At 37.2% G+C, this 21,890-nt stretch overlaps 1 protein-coding gene across 14 annotated transcripts in view; it reads right to left on the bottom strand.

The window, feature by feature from the left end:
• Mecom (MDS1 and EVI1 complex locus) overlaps positions 1–21,890 on the bottom strand; it is a 544,822-nt gene that overhangs the window by 267,035 nt on the left and 255,897 nt on the right. For all 14 annotated transcript variants that reach the window (XM_048814347.1, XM_048814338.1, XM_048814329.1 and 11 more), the window contains exon 2: positions 11,413–11,750. In XM_048814347.1, the coding sequence (XP_048670304.1) occupies positions 11,413–11,750 (338 nt within the window). The remainder of the gene's footprint in view (positions 1–11,412; positions 11,751–21,890) is intronic.

Here is a 21,890-nt window from a genome sequence, read left to right as displayed (position 1 = left end):
TGCTTAGTGAGGTTCAGGAGGGAAAAGACAGAAAAAGGATAACTGGCCTCAGCCCCACAGTGACTTAGACTGGTGGCAGTTGCTCTCCTTCTCCAGCTATCTGCTTCCTTCAAAGAGTATTACTGTAGCTAACCTCCTCTGAGCCTTTGTGAAGGCTACCCACAGTCTAGAATGATCTCCTGGTTTACCTTGCCCTTTACTGAACTGGTTCAGTCCTAGGATTAGTGAGACGACAGGAAGATGGACGACATCCATCCAGGATTACTTCCCATCTGTGGTCCTACTGTTTAGTCTCGATCAAGTGAGCAGAAATTTCTGTGTCAACAGCAGCATTCTAAGATGGTTTACGTTCCTTGGGAAACAAAGTCCAAGATTTTCCAGATCCCAATAATTGTAATGATACCAGCTCAAATAAGGAAAAAAAACCTACAAACCAACCAAACAAACATGAGGGCAAAGCCCCGTGACTTGCTCCTACCTGCAGTCTAGGTTTACATAAGGAGACTCTTCATGCTATCTGAGATGACTTTATCCTAACTCATTGGCTAGGCAGAGTCTTTCCCCTGGGTGTGAGGTTTCCAGGAAAAAAAAAAAAAAAGCGGGGGTGGGGGGGATTCAGGCTGGTAGTATTTCGAGACTAACAAGAATCACCTTCCCCCCTCCAGGGCAGCTGGCCTCTGTGCCAGGTTAGAGATTCTATGCTGGCATCACACACCTGCTGAATTCCTACCGCAAGAATTTAAACAATGAAAAGAGAAAAAACAAACCATGCACACCTGTGGCTGCCAACCAGTTGAGGTTTCAGTGTCATGCCATGCACACCTGGGAAGCCTAGGAGGTCAGCTGCAGTGTCACAAGGGAATACCACTTGTTGGGAGGAGGCAGAAGGTGCCCACGTCCCATGGGTCTGCAAACACCATACCTATGCATAAGCAAAATCCCAAGTGTGGTTGTTGCAGGAATAAGAGGTGTCAGAGCAGGGGTACCTGCCACCATCTTCGTCTGCATACCTGACCCAAGGAGGAAGTCATCTTTCTGGAATCCACTACTGGGTCCTTGTTTCTGTGCTAATCCCAGACACCAGGTAACCAAAAGATGGGAAAAGATCATATTGGATAAATTCATCTACACAATGTAAAAATACAAAGATAGAAAGGAAGATTCCTGGATTAGGGGGAGAGTGATGAGAATTCTGAGAGAAGAAACTCTTTGAAAGCTGGTTGTATGAGATGCTAAAAGAGTAAGAGAATGAATGATGGAAATATCTAGGGAGAAGAGAGTTAAGTTTTTCAGGGCATTACAAATGGAATCGCTTTTGATGGTTTTGAAAAATATGTGATTTGTTTTATTTGGGGGTGGGGAATAGAGGTTATTAGGCCTGTTAAAAACATCTTTATTTTGTAGCACTGCCAAGGTAGAACCAACCATAAGACACCTAGATTTTATACAGGTACCAGGTACAGTACTGATAGGTCTGGTAGATTTTCAGATGATCAATTTTAAAAGGTAATAAGTCACACATATTTTGAGAGGGATGGGAGTGTATAAGGGTAGGCAAAGTGGGTTCTTCACACATTGATTCTTCAGTAGATGACACCTACACCTGAATTACTAGGATTAGATTAAGAGGTACAAATAAATTATTTTCTGTCTTTGGCAGCATTTGACTGATAGAATAAAAGCCTGGTCTGAAAGCTGCTGTGATAAATGCTTAATAGCATAATAGGATCTATAGGTGAGTAGCAGATATTGGGAGTAGGTAGCCTTACCAACAATAACAGAATAGACTTCTAATGATTTTTAAACCTGCTTGTCTTGTTCCTGGGTGTGATTTTTCTTCTAAGAAGATACATCTGAGCTCCTAATGCCTTACAAAGTAAAATTCAAAATCTATTGACAATCTTTTAAATAATATTTCGAAAACTCAAGTAACTAGTAATGTAAGCTTTTCGGATATATATTTATTATTAGATTGTGTTTCTCTTTCTTAAATACCCACTGAAGACATTCTTTAGGATCATTAATTCTTTCTTCTCTGCTGAAATCAACTCATTCAAAATTAAAATTAAGGTCTTCACTTCTGATTTCTCCAGCTCTAAGGATTTACAACTTGTTGCATGTACTTGCATTCTCAGTAATAAAGTAAATTTTCTCTAGAATCAATGTCAAACCAGTTAACATTCACATTTTGCCCAAGCAGATATAGAGGAACATAGGCGGAAAATAATACTACTCAAAGATATCTAGTGCAACTGACATAAAAACAGACACACAGACCAACAGAAGAGAACAGAAAGCAGGAAAAGAATCCCACATATATGGAGTTAACTAGCTTCAGCAACAGTGCCAACAACAGATAATGGGGAAAGGTCAGTCTCTTCCATAAATGGTACTGAGAAAATTGGATATCCACATGCAAAAAAAAGAAAAAAGAAGAAGAAGGAGGAGAAGGAGAAGGAGAAAGAAAGAAAGGAAGGAAGGAAGGAAGGAAGGAAGGAAGGAAGGAAGGAAGGAAAAGAAAAGAAATTGAATAGTTATCTTACACTGCAATAAAAAAAATCAACTCAAAATGGACAAAAGACTTAAACATGAGACTTGAAACTGTAAATCTACAAGAAGAGGCAAAAGTCTCCCATGATATGTGTCTTGGTGAAGATTTTTTTAGATGAGACACCAAAAGCAGAAATAAACAAGGGAACTACATTAAACTAACGAGTTTCTGCACTGCAAAGGAAACAACCAAACAAAATGGGGGAAAAAAAGAAAAAGAAACCTTTGAAATGGGAGAAAATATTTGCAAATCATATACCTAATAAGGGTTAACACTCAACTCAATAGGGGGGGAAAAGAGGACAAAAGAACTGAATAGACATTTTTTCTAAATAAGACAAATAATGGTAAACAAATATATAAAAAGGTGCTCAACATAACCAAGCATTACAGAAATTTAAATCAAAAACTACATGAGATATCACCTCAAACCTGTTAGGATGGTTATTATCGAAAGGTCAAAAGATAATAAGTGTTAGGATAAACAGAAAAGGGAATACTTATACATTGGTATACATTAGTACAGCCATTATGGAAAATAATATGGAGATTCCTCAAAATTAAAAATAGAACTACCATACAAACCAGCAATCCCTCTTCTGGATAGGAAATAAAATAACCATTCAGAAGAAATATCTTCACTCTCATCTTTGCTGAAGCACTCACTATTCACAATAGCCAAGACATAGAGTCATCCTAAGTGATTTGGAGGTGAATGAATAAAAAAATGTGGTATACAAATATGCAATGGAGGTGAGAGGGAATGGGAGAGAGAAGGGGAATTGCACGGAAGATGGAAGGAGACCCTCATTGTTATACAAAATTACATATAAGAGGATGTGAAGGGGAAGGGGAAAAAAGAAAGAAAGAAATGAGTTACAGTAGATGGGGTAGAGAGAGATGATGGGAGGGGAGGGAGAGGAGGGGGGATAGAAAGGGGATAGGAAGGGCAGCAGAATACAACAGACACTAGTATGTATAAACGTGACTGTATAACCAATGTGATCCTGCAATCTGTACACGTGGGAAAAATAAGAATCCATACCCCATTTGAATCAAATGTATGATATATGATATGTCAAGATCATTGCAATGTTTTGAGCAACTAATAAAAAAATAAAGGCAAATATGCAATGGAACACTATCCAGCCTTAAAAAAGAAAGAACTAGGCCTTTTGCAACAACATGGATAAACATGGAGAACATTATACAAATGAAATAAGCCAAGCACAGAAACAATACTGCAGGATCTCACTTGTACATGGAATCTAGAAACCACAAATTAATAGAAACAGAGAGTGAAATTGTGGTTACACCATGAACTGGGAGGTGGGAAACAGGGAGATCTTGGTCAAAGAATACAAACTTGCAGTTATAAGATGAATAAATTCTGGAGACTTAATACACAACATTCTGTCTGGTTAATAATATATTGTATACTTAAAATTTGCTAAGAAAATAGACCATAAGTATTTTCACCATACACAAAAGAAGGTAACTACATGAGGTGATTGTGGTAATCACTTCACTATACACACACACACATCAAAACATGCTGCACATCTTGACTATATACAATTTTTACTTTCCAATTATATCTCAATAAAACTAGAAAAATAAAAAGGTACTGATATATGTCTCTAAAATCCCAATTTATCCCATTTTTTTCGTCAATCATATATTATTTGATTGTCAGTTCCCTGACTCTGCCACAGTCTGTTAGGCATCTTGAAAGTTCAATAGTGTTGTTAGTGGTCTTAATGGATATTCATGCTTCGGTTTATATAAAGATTCCATGTTTCAATACCTAAAACATCACTGCAGAACCCAAAATCAAACTTACAAATGCAAGAACTATTTATTGTAAAATGATATAGGAGGCACACCTTCATTGTAATTCTGCATGTCAGGATTACATTGCTAGAACATAATGTATTTTCTTTTTTTTTTTTAATTTTTTTTATTTTTTAATTTTTTATTGTTGGCTGTTCAAAACATTACATAGTTCTTGATATATCATATTTCACACTTTGATTCAAGTGGGTTATGAGCTCCCATTTTTACCCCATATACAGATTGCAGAATCACATCAGTTACACATCCATTGATTTACATATTGCCATACTAGTGTCTGTTGTGTTCTGCTGCCTTTCCTATCCTCTACTATCCCCCCTCCCCTCCCCTCTTCTCTCTCTACCCCCTCTACTGTCATTCATTTCTCCCCCTTGTATTATTTTTCCCTTTCCCCTCACTTCCTCTTGTATGTACTTTTGTATAACCCTGAGGGTCTCCTTCCATTTCCATGCAATTTCCCTTCTCTCTCCCTTTCCCTCCCACCTCTCATCCCTGTTTAATGTTAATCTTCTTCTCATGCTCTTCGTCCCTACTCTGTTCTTAGTTACTCTCCTTATATCAAAGAAGACATTTGGCATTTGTTTTTTAGGGATTGGCTAGCTTCACTTAGCATAATCTGCTCTAATGCCATCCATTTCCCTGTAAATTCTATGATTTTGTCATTTTTTTAATGCAGAGTAATAATCCATTGTGTATAAATGACATAATATATTTTCAAAGCACTGCATCAAAATTATTTAATGAATTTCTGACTCCAGTATAATCTCTACTATTCCTTCCCATCTATTTAACAGAACAGAAGAAAAATTTACTGTCCACTCGTGTCATTATTTTTCTACATATGAATATATATGTATGTTTGAGGAGAGAAAAAGAAAAGCTAAGTTCATACCTGATCAAACTAGTTTGGAGCAATTCTTAGTGAGATGAACACAATAGAGGATTTGGCACACAGTAGGCACATCATCCACTGAGATACATACACTTACAGGGTTTTGTGATGGCCAAAGAGATAGGCAAAAATGGGCTAAATGACAATATTTCAAAGAAGCGAAACTTGACACTATTTTTCCAATGACCTATCTCAGACTATCAAAAACATACCACCCAAATTGTTCTTTGGATTAAAAACAAATTTATAAATCTCTCCTAAATCCTTGTTTCCTTTATTAAATTGGAAACAGTCAGTGCTTCCTTTTCAAATAAACCCAGAGTCACATAATTTGACCATCCCAGAGATAACTGAACTTCCAGGAAACAAGAGGCAGAGAGGGAAGAGGAAGAGTTTGCAAAAACCAATCAGTAAAATATAATAATTGGCCTTTGCCTGTTCTAATGACTCTATGCTAGATCTGTATTTTAGCCAAGTTGCTGTACTTGTTTTGAACATTTATTGTGGGTTTCTACCAGCATTCTGCTACATTCGACACCCAATGTTTAATTCTATCCTCACAACAAACTTAATTGAGTAGGCATGGATATTATCCACATGTTACATAAAAATGAACTGAGGGGCAAAGAAGTAACTTTTGCAAATCACTCAACTAGCACACAGAGCCTGCAGGAGGATCCAAGGCTGGAGAGTCTCCCTCCAAGAGTCTGATTCCCTCTGTTCTGCTCTGCCCTGCGGTTCCCATGTGATCACACAGGTCATCTTTAGAAGGCCACAGAAGAAAGCCTCATCTTGAAACAATGAAACTTAAAAAAAAAAAATCCATTCCATAAATAACTCTAAAGTTCAGAACCTCAGAAAAAGTGTTCTATCCCTCACCATTTTCAGGTCCTAGAGACAATCATGTACACTCCAAGTTGTTGAAGGTGACCATCACTATCAAACTCCAGTATTATTTTAAAGGTTCCTTTTTCTTAAACCAATACTGGTTTGAAATAAAATCATAAAGTGCCACTTCTCACATATATAGCTTTTTTTACCTGACCATATTTTGTGTATCTAAATGTCATTTTCAAAAACATCCTATTTCTCTAACATACAAATTTAAGGAATATTCCAACTTACCTTATTTGGAAAATAGATTCAGCTTTTAAAAAAATAAAAAATAATTTAAATAATGTTTAGAAGTGTGGCCTCTGATTCTAATGTTATGTTTGATCTTTCTCTTTTAAACTCTTTTAAGGGACTACCATACTTCTTTACTTAATTTTAATTATCTAACAACTAATGATGTGAGGCAATTGTTATTGATAGATCAATCAAATAAAAAAGCAGGAACCAATGCGTTCCAAGCAATTTCCTTAGAATCACAGTTAGTGGCAGAGGTGGATCTTCAATATACCTCGCTAAATTCCAGATTCTATAGTTCTCCGTGGAGCTCCTTCTGCTCCTACTCCTTGCCTCCTCTTTCAAAGTCAGATGATCTTACATTCATTCTTTCTTTCATATGTCCATTCATTAATTCATTCACTCACTTTCTTCATGGAACAATTACTTGTTGACTGTTTGTTTTATGGACTGAATATTCTTGTCCTCCTCAAATCTATATGATAACGCTCCAACCCCCAAAGTGATTGCATTCAGAGATAGAACTAGGCAAGGTTAAATTTAAATGAGGTCATAAGGGTGGGCCTCAATCCAATAGGACTAATGTCCTTACAAGAAGAGATACCAGATTGTGCTCTGTGTGTGTGTGTGTGTGTGTGTGTGTGTGTGTATATATATAGGCTTGCATGCATCTGTCTGCTTCCCCATACTCACATCTAGGAAAGGTCATAGGAGGACATGGCAAGGGGGCAAAGCAGTAGCTGTCTCCAAGTCAGAAAGAGAGCCCTAACTAAAAACCACATCAGCCAGAATGTCAATCATGGACTTCCAGCCTCCAAAAATGTGAGAAAATACATTTTTGTTGTTTAATTCCCCCAGTCTATGGTATTTTGTTATGGTAGCCTGAGCAGACTAATATAATCTACTTATTTTTCTAAAATATGTTGAGCATTGGGTAGAACCACAAAAATTTGATCAAAGACAAGACATTGCACTAGAAAAATGTAGCCTTGCAAACCCTCTAGGAAATCTTTCCCTATTAGGGAATCTAGGCAAACAATCTTGATACTACATGATATTTTAAGTTCTTTAGTAAATCGATTCACCTTTCCAAGTAGGATAAAATTGTGATTAGAAAGGTCATGGATGGTGACAGAGAAGAAGTGAACTTGAAGAATGAATAGAAGTTTTCTAAGGATGGGCAGGACAAGAGATCTGCAGGCAGGAAGAACTGTGTTTACAGAATGGGGGCTTGATAGAATATAAATTAGACATTGTTGTTGTGGGACAAAGTTGAGTCAAGATCACATATTCTCTTGTCTTGAACAACTAGATACATGTTGTCCAATTTGTAAAAACAGAAAATGCACAAGAAGAGGAGCTGTGTAGAGAGAAAAAAGCCAGAACAGGACTGGCGATAGCAATCATTTATCCAGTGATGGCAGGCTGAGTTTCTGTAGGGGAAATGTTTAGTGAAGAATCTGATGCACAGTAGGTCCTCAATAATTGTTCACTGAACTGGATTTCCTGTATTTTTGAAAGTGCCTAAGATGTTTCTTTTCCTTTAATTCACCATTTTAAAGAAATGAAATAGTATCAAAAATAAAGGTCTTATTAGTTTGAATCACAATTCTCTGTCTACCCACAGAGGATGGTAAGTTGGTTGTTAAAGATGGGCAGATGAGACATGAGGACAATCACAAATGGGAACGCAGGAGTAGGTGAGGTACTCTGTGAAAGTGTCTTTGCTGACCATGATTGGATTTTGTAGTAACAAGGGAGACATCAAAAAAGACCATACTTTATATAGAGTCAAACTCCACTGTCCCTTACTCGGTATCATGCGCCAAAATCACAAAAAGCTCTCTGGTCACCTCCACAGCAGACAAGTCAGAATCAATAAATGGGATGGATTCAAACTAAAAGTTTCTTCTCAGCAAAAGAAACCATCTGTGAGGTGAATAGAGAGCCTACATCTTGGGAGCAAATCTTTACCCCTCACACATCAATAGAGCACTAATCTTTAGGGTATACAAAGAACTCAAAAAGCTAAACACCAAAAAAACAAATAACCCAATTAATAAATGGATCAAGGACCTGAACAGACACTTCTCAGAAGAGGATATACAATCAATCAATAAATATATGAAAAAATGTTCATCATCTCTAGCAATTAGAGAAATACAAATCGAACTACTCTAAGATACCATCTCCAGTCAGAATGGCAGCTATTATGAAGACAAACAGTAAGTGTTGGTGAGGATGCAGAGAAAAGGGCACACTCATACACTGCTGGTAGGACTGCATTGGTGTAGCCAATATGGAAAGCAGTATGGAAATTCCTTGGAAAACTGGGAATGAAACCACCATTTGACCCAGCTATACCACTCCTCAGTCTATACCCAAAGGACTTAAAAACAGCATACTAGAGGGATATAGCCACATCAGTGTTTATAACAGCACAATTCACAATAGCTAAACTGTGGAACCAACCTAGGTGCCCTTCAGTAGATGAATGGATAAAAAAAAATGTGGCATATATACACAGTGGATTACTACTCAGCCATAAAAGAGAATAAAATAATGGCATTTGCAAGTAAATGGATGGAGTTGGAGAAGATAATGCTAAGTGAAGTTAGCCAGTCCTAAAAACACAAATGCCAAATGTTTTCTCTGATATAAGATGACTGACTCATAGTGGGGTAGGGAGGGGGAGCATGGGAGGAATAGATGAACTCTAGATAGGGCAGAGGGGTGGGAGGGAAAGGACTGGGGCAGGGGTTTAGCAAAGATGGTGGAATGTGATAGACATCATTAGCCAAAGTACATGTGTAAAGACACGAATTGGTGTGAACATACTTTATATATAAACAGAGATATGAAAAATCATGTTCTATATGTGTAATAAGAATTGTAATGCATTCTGCTGTCATTTATTTTTTTAAAAAAATCAATTAAAAAAAAAAGGTGAGGGTAACCAGTAAAAAGGGGAAGAACACTACCAAGTTGGCATCAGCTGAATATGTGAAAGAGAGTGATAGAATGCACAATCTTTGGCCAAAACATCACAAACTATTTTACAAAGGCATCTTGAATTCAAGGTAATAAAAACAACTCAGTTTTGACATAATGAAAGAAATCCTTTTACATTTCTCAAGGTAAATATTTATGTGTGTATATGTTGAAGACATTTGACTCCAAGGAGAAAAAAAAATAATTATTTTTAAATTTCCTCTAAATGCAGAATTTTCCCCAGGTTCATCCCCCAATCCATAGGTATTACGTTTAAAGAGGCACAGTCCTGCATTTACCAACCCTGTAATTGCAAAATGATTCCATTATTAAGCCTCGGTTTATACCAAGCCGTCTGGGTAATCTTGACCAGAGCTTCACTTGTTGTTTAACTCTGGAGATTTTGTAATAAAAGTTTAATGGGTTACTTATTATTAGAATGTTTATAGCCATTATTTTAAGGTGAGCAATAATGACGTAAAGTTCATACGCATTTGGTTTAAAACGCATTCAACTCACATATCAGTTAAGCTACAGTGGTTTTTAAAAAAATCTCTTATCAATACACGTGGCTGAAGGTAGTGTAGCTAAACCACAACTTAGCTGGGGCTGCAGTTGTGGCTGCAAACAAGATTAAGGAAGCATTTCTCACTTGCAATCATATTAAATCCTGATCTTAACTTTGGGCATCTCAGAATTTGGATGAGAGTTGTTTTTATTATGACATTTTGAACAGATTTCACAAGAGGACGCATATAAAGCAAGAGGAGAAAAAGTTGGAATTAAGTCCTCCAGGCACTGCATATTTATTTCTATTTAAAAGCTAACCAGATATTCTATTAATGATCATAAATATTAAGAGAACATATCAAAATAAATCTAGTTTATCTGATTTCTGTCTACCTGAATTACTATGAAACCAAAGGTCAATCACATCTCCAAAAACACCTTTTTACCCATGCAGAAATTGCCTCCAAGTTTTTAGCTGTAGACAAGATTTTCCAGAAATGATGATGCTGGGGATTTAAACACTAAGGTTTTCAAATTACAAAAATAAATAGGAAGTATGTGTGTATCAATATAAATATAGAAACACACATGTAAACAGTTTCCTTTTACTTTCATGTATATAAAAATATGACTGTACACACAAAAAATGCATAGATCTGTTCAAAAAAATATAAATGCAAGAGAATAACAACCTCTCCTTATTGAAATAAAATTCATTTAGACGTTTTGTAATCAGACTGTAACTTCTAATTCTTAGCTATTGCCTGATGGGTTCTATGAGAAGTACTGCTGAAACCAGCAACGGATTTTCAGAACCATTTCATGCTTGAATTATTCATTCAATAGATTTGAATATAAAGAACCATCACAGATTTCAGCATTGAGTACATGATACCCATTCTAGAAGCATGCAGAATCAAAGCACAGTTATCAAAAAGAAATGAAGTATATTAGGACACAGAGCAATGTGAAAATGCAGGATGGAAGAGAACCAAGTTTGACACATAGCCACAAAACAGAGAAAATGATCAATCCCCCAAGCCTCTTCCTCCTACAAAGAGATAAAATACAATAAACACGGCATGTGATTATGAGGTTTGCTAATGTCATGTGCTATTTAAGATAGCCACATCTGGCATTTCAAAATGTTAACTATAAAAACATATTCTATTTTATTGGTTTATTTCAGTTCCCCCCCCAAAAAAAATGGGAAACGTGTGCTTGTGTACAAATATAAATATATAAATACACAAACATTTTGCCCAATTTATTCGATGGGGTTCCCTTTTATTCTGCTATACCTTTAAGTAACACATTGTTTCTCTCAAAAAGTGAGCTTGTAAAGGAGTTCATTCTTAAAGACCTATTTGAAAACATTGCAACAAATGGAACTTGCTTACTTCGAGGACACTTAAATAATTTAACTTTTTTTTTCTTTCTACATATCTGAATATGTAGATATGCATAGACTCAGAATATGTTCTTACCTCCCATCCACAACTGGGGTCTTTCAGGTTTGACCTCTGTTCTCCCACATAAGGCCCAAACTTTTCACCCACTTCAATCTTCCTTTTGGTCCATATTCCTAGTCCCGCTCCAGGCATATTTGACTCTCGCAGTTCAAACTCAGCAGGAATGGGGATGTCATCAGGGATGTAGATGGGGGCCTTGTAAGGAGAGCCCTCCTTCGGGGTAAACGCGTCGCTGGATGTGGCTGGAGAGCATGGTTCTTGAATGTTGAGGGAGGGAGTGCCGGCTACTCCGTCTGCATCTGGCATTTCTTCCAAAGGTATTTCAGGGTAATTGCCATATACACACTCATTACCTGTGAATAAATAAGAACTTATGACTTCCTACTGATACAGAGAGACACAATTCCACCAGGGTAGACACCTTATTAGGTTGTTCTTCTGCAAAGGCTAAAGAGGGAAGACCATTCCCCAAATATGCGTTCCTTATAAATCTCTATTGTTCACAGGTGGCAGAGGCAATAGGGATTATGGTCTCTGTGGTTTATCTGTAGTGAATCCACAGATCAGATGAACTAATCCTTAACTGTCAATACTCACAGGGGCCAGCTCCTTCCATTACACACCTGGGAAATAATCAGCAGCTTAATTTTCAGACTGAATAAAGTAGACATGAGAAGTAAACGTGTGTTTACTCCAAAATCATCCCAGGTTGGGAGCTGACAAGAACATAGAGTTTAGCAGAAAGTTTTATCAATCTCTGGTATCTTGGAACAAATGCAAGAGAGCTGTCAAAGGTTCCAAAGGCTGCCATGTACACAAGGCTTTAATTTGGGTGGGAAATTATTCGCTGGAATTTTAGTCTTTGTTTGTCCTTTCCCTATTTTTTTCCTTTCTCATTTCAAACACTTCACCAAGCCCTTGGTATTTCCTTGCCTCAGTAACCTATGCTGAGCAAAAAGTCAAAGTTACTCAGAGCTAGTGATTTCTCTGGACATTTGCAAAAGCTAAAATCTTTAAAGAAATTAAGTGGATTTTTCTAGAGCAAGGAAGAAAAGGAGGGGCGCCTTAGGGTGCACCAAAAAGAGAAGAAAAATTCCTTCAGACTAAGAAGTGATAAGGATCAGAGGCCTCTGCATGAGCAATATCTCCTGGGGAGGTGGGAAGACCTTGGAGGGGACAGACAGCAAGGTAGAGCAAATAGGAGCCAGCACTGTGCACAGACTCCCAAGCCTTCCCAAAGCAGCACAGCATACACCTGAAGTAAATAGATTCTCTGTGTGCGACCTCAGGGCCTTTACGACTCAGGGGTTGGGGTGATGGAAAGAATTATGGCTGAGCTTGTCTCTTCTACCATTGAAGGGGATTTCAGTTGTCTTGAATGAATACGTGTTTCTTTTCCACCAGGATTATGGACTGAAAGTCATACTTGATTGGTTTGAACTTTCAGGAAAGAACTAAGAAAAATGGGTCAAAATTATAAGGAGACAGATTTCAACCGGAGCCATCCAAAGGTAAGATGAGTGAATTCCGTTCAAATCCCAGGGGTTCTTATATAGCAGATAACCACAAGTTAGTGTCAATATGAAGGAATTTCAGCTTCAGGTTGATGACTAGACAGGTAGACTTAATAATATACCAACCCTGCAGTTCCATGAATTATTAAGGTCGCCCAAGATAGTTTACTGTGATGGAGGGTAGAAGACATGAGTTCTAGCTCTAATTACTTTGCTAATTGATCGTAGAAATTAACTACACTGTTCATTAACAATTGTCCATCAAATCCAGACTCCTGCTTCTGCAAGATTTATCAAGTACAAAATGATGTTATATGCAAAAGATCTTCTAATGAGGTGATAACCAGTTTGGTTTTAACACTGAGATAATGTCATTAAAAACTAAACATATGACAGAACTCCAAGACCCAAACTTATGGTAACTAGGTCCTCAATGTGCAAACTAATTTTCTTTGGAGTTCAGCATATGTCCAAAGCTTGACATTAACATCTGCTCCCACATCCCGTCTCTTGCCCACTTCCCTATTTCCATTAAGAATATTGTCTTTCCCATGATTCTCAATGTTTGGGGCTTTAAAATAACATGAACATTTTCTCTTCTTTACCTTACAGTCTATTCAGTCACGAAATGAAAAACATTTCCTGCAAGATTTTCACCTCCATCCAGTTCTTTCAATCCACATTTTCACACCTGAATTTTCTAATGATCCTCTTATAGGACCTCCAGAATAATCAGCCTCTTTCCACTGTCCCTCAACACTGAGCCTATACAGTGCTGCTGATTTATCTTTCTAGAAAACCTGTCTTCCTGTTCAACAGACTCCAATAATTCCCCATGTCTGCAGGTAAAGTGTAAAACTCTTTGGCTTGGGAAAAAAAAATAATCTATCTCATTTTTAAGTCATACTCCCTTCCTGATCCTCAACACTCCTCAACAAGAGCTCCTGAGCCACAATAAGCTGATCTCTTTCTTGTAAAGTTGTGATCATTTTTTCTTCAGTTCTTCCTGCCTGGCAATCCTACCTCTGGAGTTCATCTGCCCAACCAGCTCCTAACCATCCTCCCAGATCCAGTTCTAACTTGTCCCTCCCCATCCCATTTAACATGAATATCCCCTTTTCTTGAATTCTTACATAATTTCAACCATCAGTTTGGCAATTAAATTGTGTGCATTGCTGCTTAGGGTTTAATGCGTATGGTTGTTTTATTCCCAACTAGGAAATAGCCCTTAAAAAGAGGTGTTAGAATTCTCACTTCTTAGGAATTCTCCAAGTGATCTGAATATAGGTGTTTAATGAATACTTGTTAAATAGATAATTAACCTAACATATAATTTTATTGAGCTATGACACCAAATCAATATTTTTCTGCCAAATATAGGAAACTATGTTGATCCTGAAAAGCACTTTCAAAGCATAGAAATAGAATACAGCAGATTAGACACTTTGCTGCAAACCCAACATCAAAATGAACTATTTTAACAATGCCCCAAAGAAATATTATCAGAGAAATTCACTTCAGGGCCCAAACATACTTGATAAAGCCCATTTAATTTTATCCTTCAGGGAGATTTTGCAATTCAACATAATATCCAAAAGTTTACTGCCAGTCTTGGTACAGCTAAAAACATATGAAAACATCTATAAGCCACACAGTGACATGTCCTAGCTACTCAGGAGGCTGAGGCAGGAGGATCACTTAAGCCATGGAGTTCAAGACCAGCCTGGGCAACAAAACAATACCTTGTCTCAAAAATATTATTAAATAAAATTTCAGAAATATAAAAACCTCTCTAGATTTGCAACAAACACGTACTATGAATACAAAATTACATTATAAATTCTTAAAAGGCTCTATTTGCCACTGGGAAGATATTGGGTTTTTCAATAAACGGTACAAATTGGAAGATACCATGTAATTTATAAACTTGCCCATGTAAGCAGTAGAAAACAAATAGGCACCTGAATAAGTAGAATGCTATTCTTTCATTAATTATATGTTAAAGGTCAGTAAAATTTTACCTATTTCCTCAAAGAGTGAAATCACTTGTACTGTTTGTTCCAGTAAAGTGATCTCAAATCTTAGAAAAGGGTGGAGACAAATGCATCTCTGCCTTCCCCACTGGCATAGCTGACCCTGTGAACTCTCTGTTACCCACAAACTTTCCCAATGAATAATCTAAATGAATGCATTTAAATTTCGCTTCCATCGGGACAAACTCACGCATGTGCCCAGGCTGCAACACAGAAGAATTTGAATTTAAAACCTGAATGCAACTCTGTTTACAGTAACAAAAATTTTCTGATTAAATGTGAAGAACCACTTATACAGGTCAAGAAAATCCAGGAGAGAGAGTCCCAGTCCTGTTCTTCCACATGTAGGCACTGTATGTACATGTAAGCCCAGGCAATTTGTTTTCAAGCCACCCTTAACCTCATACCATCTGAGCTACATATGAAAGGGCTGTGGTGACAGAAATGGAAATATAAAGCTGCCAAGATTTACCTATCAAAACATGCAACCCTATTTCAATGTAATAATCTAGCATTACAAATTTTTCAATAGCAAATGCAGTTTATCACACCACATTGAATATTTGCATAAAGCAAAATAAACTAATGCGTCCATGTACATGACTCAAGAACTATCCAAAAAGCTGCTAAAATATTTCATCGAAATGACAAACTACCTCAATTATCATATCTCCATTAAATCTCTGTTATTGGGGGAAAAATTGGTGGATCCTTTCCCTTGGCTATAACTATAGTTAATTAAAGCATTTCTCAGATATCATGCTGACAGATTGGGCACATTTACAGTTAGGTAAGTATCAGATAAGAAGTGCTCTATACATCAGTGGTCCCATAAAGATAAATAACCCTTGTAACTTCTTGGAGCTGAGCTGCCTGCCACTGTAACTGGTTTCGTGCATCCTTTAGGCATGTCATTAACTGAGTGGGGACAGAATGACAAGCTTATTGTTGGATGTGAGGCAAGTGGCTTGGGAAATGCTCTTAAAAATCAAAGTCTTCAATTCGAATGTTAAGTGTTCTAATGTCCCTAGAGACCAAGCAAGCGCCCACACTTCCATTAGATTATGTTTATTTCCATGACTCTGAATAACTAACACAGATTTCCACTTGAGAATTTTCATTTTGAAAACATCAGAATCTGCAAAAGGGAAACTTCAGAAATAATACCAATAATTGTGACTTCTGTAGTTGTGTATATACTTTCTCATTCTGAGACAATAATCCAGTGAGAAAATGACGAGAATAATTTTCCATTTCACACATATGAAACTTGATACTCAAGGATGCTAAACAGTATATTCACAGTCAGTCGAGACTAACCTGTTGTCCAAATTCACTTCTCCCTTTTCCTTTGAAGCCATTTGTTTTGTTGTTATTGTTTTCTTTAGAGATGTACTTCAAAGTTTCTTTTATCAAAATTATGGTCTTACTAAGTGACTAATTTGTTTTTAAGGGATCTTATGTTATAGTTTTTTGTGAACACTTTCATTAAATTTTTTGTTTACTGTTTTTTAAAACTACATTAAATTGCTGTATAATATTCCATTATACAAATCCACAATAAATGAACTATCTGCATATTACTTATATTTCTTCTATTTTATATCACTGATATAAACATTTTTAATATAAATATGTATATCCATCCATTTTAGTTTCCTAGATTAGATTCTTATTAAAACAAAAACTAAGCAAAAACACCTAGTGAATACTGACAAATTGCTTTTCCAAAAGCATATACCAATTTACACTCCTACTAACATTACTGACATTTATGCCTTATTTTTCATTATTAAAACAATGATGGAAGTTATGCATAAATTTTGCTTTAATTTACATCTCAGTGATAACTGAGACTATATATTTTATGTATTACTCATATTTCTTCCCTTGCAAATTGTCTGTTGTTTTGTCCATTGGCTTTATATATGTCTTACTAATGATAAACAAATTATCTCTTTGATAGTTTTTAATTTTCCTATCAGATAATTTGATATTTGGTTATTTAATGAAATTTTTAAAAAACTTTTATGGAACTAAATCTATTTTTCCTTTGTGATTTCTTTAATGCATTTTTTAAACTTTTATGGAACTAAATCTATTTTTACTTTATGATCTTTACACTTTCCTTAGAAAGTCCTTATCCAATCTGGGAGAGGGGATTCTTCTCGTATTTTCCTTGAGTTTCATAGTTGCTTTTCTACCAACCTTGGATTACCAATGATCTACTGCTGAGTGAAAAGCAGAGAAAAATTATTTCATTTATTTGAGCTCCTATGAATAGCAGGCTAAGAAAAAAAAAAGGCCATTTCACTTGTAATTCTTTGGTTCTTATTTGCAAGGCTGGTCTAAAATGCCTTCTCTTTGGGGGAGTTTTATATAACTCACCATTTGTTTCTTTTGGCCTCTTTGCTTAGTTTAACTGAAAATCTTCTGGACAGATGCCATTCAAAATCCTGAGTTTCATCATTAATAGCATTTAGTACCCATAGTGATGCTTATCACTCAGCATTATCATTAGTGATAGTAACATAAATAATTATTCTTTCTACTTTGCATGTTATAGTTCATTGATAGAAAACATTCAGTAAGTAGTTTAATATTAATATTAAAAGCATGCATATCTGGTTTAACTATAAAGAGTGATTTCTGTAATCACTAAACAAGAAATCAGTTGCACTCAGCTATACACATGTGTACACATAATACACACATCCATGTGCCTTTGCAGAGTGTGTGTGTGTGTGTGTGTGTGTGTGTGTGTGTGGTGTTTAACAGCTCCCTAATCTTAAAAATAGGCTCAGACAGAAACATGATTTGAGATCTCAGGCAGACTGGTTGAGATCATAACTACATGAAACAACTGCCAAGAGGAGCCCAGCTAGGGAATTGAACAGATTAGGTAACTCAGAAATTTAGACATTTCCCCCCATTATGTTCCTCATTGCAGTTTTGTAATAAAAACACGAGCAAACTTCAAAGGAAGCTCTGTAGTAAAGGTTAATTGCTACTAAAGAAGAGGGTGGGCCCAAGCGCCAGTACTTTGTGCCCAACTTGCAAGCAGACAGGAAGGATTACACGTGGCTGAGAGCAGAGGATGAGTGCCCAGTATTAGGAGGAAAGGAGGCTCGGCCAAACCTCAGAGCCCCACCAGGGACCTCCTGGTAGGACGTGAGCACATGAGCGCCAGTCCTTGAGTCAATGCCTGCTCAACAGTGGGCAGGGGAGGGCAGGGGAAGACACCAATTTCCTTCCAAAATTAAAACCGGACATGCTCTTCTTCCCTCCTTAGGATAATTCCAGAGCGGTGACAGAGGCATGTTTGTGAGAAAGCAGAAGACTACAGGGGCCAGCTCTTCTGCACCAGCAGCCGAGCCAATAAACGCATGCTGGGCTTGGGGAAAAGGGTGGAGCCCAAGTAATGCCAGATGCACAAACAGAACAAAGAAGGGGGCCATGGGCTGGCCAGCGGAATAGTCTGTGAGAATGGCCCCAAGATAATGAAATTTAAGATCCCAAGAAAACGAAAAAAGGAAACTAGTAAAAGTAAGGAAAATGAGTTTCCAGAAAAGTGACTTAAGCAAGCTGTGAAGGACTTACAAAATAGAGGTTATATAATAGAAAGGGGAGATACTGATGGGTATGATCTTTAATATGCCCATCCTCCAGAGAGGAGCAAAAAGAAAAGACTTCAGTGGAGTGATTAGACTCTGGACTCCATTTGTAGAATCCATGTCTTTGGAGACAATTATGTTTGTGAAATAATTAATCTATCAACATGACTTGGCACATGGAATTGCTTTTGATGACTTTCTAAGCTTCCTTGCACTTGGAGTATTTCTACCTCCTTGTTCCATGTTATTCTGTCTCTTCCTATGGACATGTTTCCCCCAGTGCTTCCTAAAAATATTTCCTTTATGAGCTAGCTTGTCAGAAAGACTCAGAATGAAAAAGGGTTGCAAGACAAGGTAGCAGGGGAAATGGTAAAAGGGACCAGACAAACCAAAAATAAGAGACTAAATCAATGAGCAAATATTTGTTTTTCTCATAGTTATTGTGGCATAACTCTGGCTCATTCTGTGGCTTTTAAATCTGGTTAAAAAATGTTTCCACTGTACTAGGAATTTCACAAACATTTCACTAAACAAGTAGGGTTTGGGAATTCAACCGGTAGCTCCTGAGCTATTATGAAATGAGCTTGGCCACTTTCAAGAATTTCTCTTCAAAGATAGAACCAAGCCTTTTTTCAAATGGTTATGGAAAGAAATTGCTAGAAAATTCATAGTTGAGGTACAAGTAAAGCCCTTTGGTATCTAGTTACAGAATCTTAAGACAGCTAAAATAAAGACATTAAATTTCTGTGAGCACTATTCCAAGGGAAAACATGACCTGGTTAATGTTTGGCTCATTCTGCTCTTACAGAGCCACAGTCGGCAATACCCACTGGAACGACCAGGTAAAACAGATTTTACGTATCAGATAGTGTTTCTTTTACATTACAACCATGTGCCTCCACTCTTTTAGCAATACAAATTTTTAAAAGACTTTTGGCAACCTCTGACCTGATGGCTTTTTTCATAAGCCTTTTATATCCCCAAAGTGATTTTCCTTCAGATTCACTTAAAGTAAAGTAGAAATGTCCCATATTTACGTTGCAGCAGACTGGGTGGTTACTCTTCAGGCAGTCTGAAATGACCAGGGTACAGCCTTTCAGCATTCAAAGTCATATCTACAGTAATTATTTGCCAGCATATCTAAAAGAAGGCAGGCATTTCCTGTTGCACACAAATGGGACACTCTTATCTAAATTACTGTTTAAACAGGTATTTAAGAAAAGACTATCACAGGCAGGAATTTACTGATGACGGAACACATTAGTTTAGGGCTGGACACATTAGTTGAGGACTAACCATTGTCAAGAAAGGAAGTGCATCAGCATCAGGAAGGTATAGAGAATATTTTACAACTTCCATATGGGTCAAGATGGAGGATCATAAACTCTGCCATTTGCGCTTCGGGAAAGCAGGAGTGGCCCAAACCCTGGTATGGAGGTCTGGATTTGGCAATGTCAATAAACCATGGAGTAACCGTAAGAGAAAAAGTTTGAGAGTCACAGCTGTTTGGAGTTCTTGCTTTCGCAATCCATAAAATAAGCATGGTGGACAAGTTCATCCCCGGGTCCATTCCACTCACGCAATCCCAGTTGTACACAATGAAAACCAAAGGATGGTCAGAGTTTGGTGCACCAGAAGCTTATAAAATGTTATTTCCTGGAAAGACACTTTGAGAATTGGTTGGGTCTCTCCCAATATGTAACCTAGGAGAGACTGTACTCTGGCCGCCTAACCTTGTTCTAACCAGTGAAACTGGAATTTATTCCCAGTAGAGGCTTATAAAACTGGGCTGTTATTCTCACATTAAGTAGACTGCCCTCTGGTGAGGACTGTGGTTTATGTGTGGGCAGAATGTGTGGTTTACTACCTCTAATTTGATTATGTTGTTGATGGTGGTTTCAGAAGAAGGCAGCACCCCTCCACATGCTAGAGTGACCTGATTTGCTTCCTCAAAAAAAAAAAAGAGTGTTTAAAGGTGGGCAGAGACATGAGGAAGCATTAATGTGCCATTGCTAATGGAGGAGCAACTGGGATCCCTTTGACCACAGCTCTGCTTCATTCAGTTCTGCATGTGAAATGAGAGCCCCAACTTGTTTATTATAATTACCTAAGTGTGGCTTGGTGGCTTTTGGCAAAGATCCTTCTTGCCTCCAAATAAAAGACCAAAACTCAGGGACCACAGGCTGAAGAAAGGAGATGGAGGGATGCATACTCCAGAAAGGAGACTGAATTCTAATAGAAATCCAGTGAAAATATTCAAAAATACCCAGAGAAGACAATGATCAAAAGAAAACTGAGATCTAATTTCTGCCACATAGAAAACAAAGATAGGTGTGCAAGAAAACTGAATAGCAGTGTAGGTATAAGTTCAGATTCATTCTCATGGTGGACTTGATGCAGACAGACACTTTTTCTACTGCTAGGAAAACAGAAGAGCTTTCTTATAGCCAGGAGTCTCACATCAAGGAAAGAAAATAATTATGCCTGTCTGGCAGAAGAGGGAGTTGTAGCAATGACTTGCCGATAAAAAGGAATGCGAACAAGCAATTAAACACTAAGCTAACCATACATCTTGGTTTGATAAAAAGCAGAGTGCCCCAAAGAATGAAATTTTGTATGAGTCTCAAAATTAGGGTTTATTTGAAAATAAGCAATGGTCCTTGTTGTCACAAGGTTTGTTAACTAAAAAACAACAATGACCTCTGATCTTAGAGTAATTCTGTGGGAAATTTTCCTTGATTTGACTAATTTCAGTTTGGACTCTGCCCCGTGGCAAATACAGCATCTTTAGTTAAAATAAGTTTAGATATTTCCAAGGAGGGCAATTTGCAGCCCCATTCCAAACTCCAAAGGCCCCCATATTGAGTTTCCCAATACCATATCATATTGAACAGAAAATCATTCAAAACCATAGGGATGGAGAGAATGTCACTGAAACACATAAAGGAATTTTTTTTTTCAAATTTGAGAAAACACTGTACACTTTGATAAAGATGTTTTTGGAAAAATATGAACAGATGTGTTATGTGTGTGTGTGTGTGTGTGTGTGTGTGTGTGTGTTTGAGCACTTATAATTTGAGAGGGGGCAATTTCAACATTGTTAAGTGGTAACACAAGCTAGGTATTTAAGGGAATGATATAATATGACAACTTCATAGACTATGTATAGTCTCTGGAAATTGTCATTATCAACATGTACAATAACTAGTAGCATTAGGTGGTCTGTACAGTATCCTTCATGTTTAATTGAGTCGCACAGTCTGAGACAATTGATGGGCACCAGGCTCTGCCTCCTAATGACAACTGACTTTTTTAAAAAAGGCATTCAGGAC

The sequence above is a fragment of the Marmota marmota genome, unplaced genomic scaffold, assembly GCF_001458135.2.
Source record: "Marmota marmota marmota unplaced genomic scaffold, marMar, whole genome shotgun sequence".
Lineage (NCBI taxonomy): Eukaryota > Metazoa > Chordata > Mammalia > Rodentia > Sciuridae > Marmota > Marmota marmota.
The sequence above is the reverse complement of the archived record's forward strand: the minus strand, read 5'-3'. Positions and strand labels throughout refer to the sequence as shown.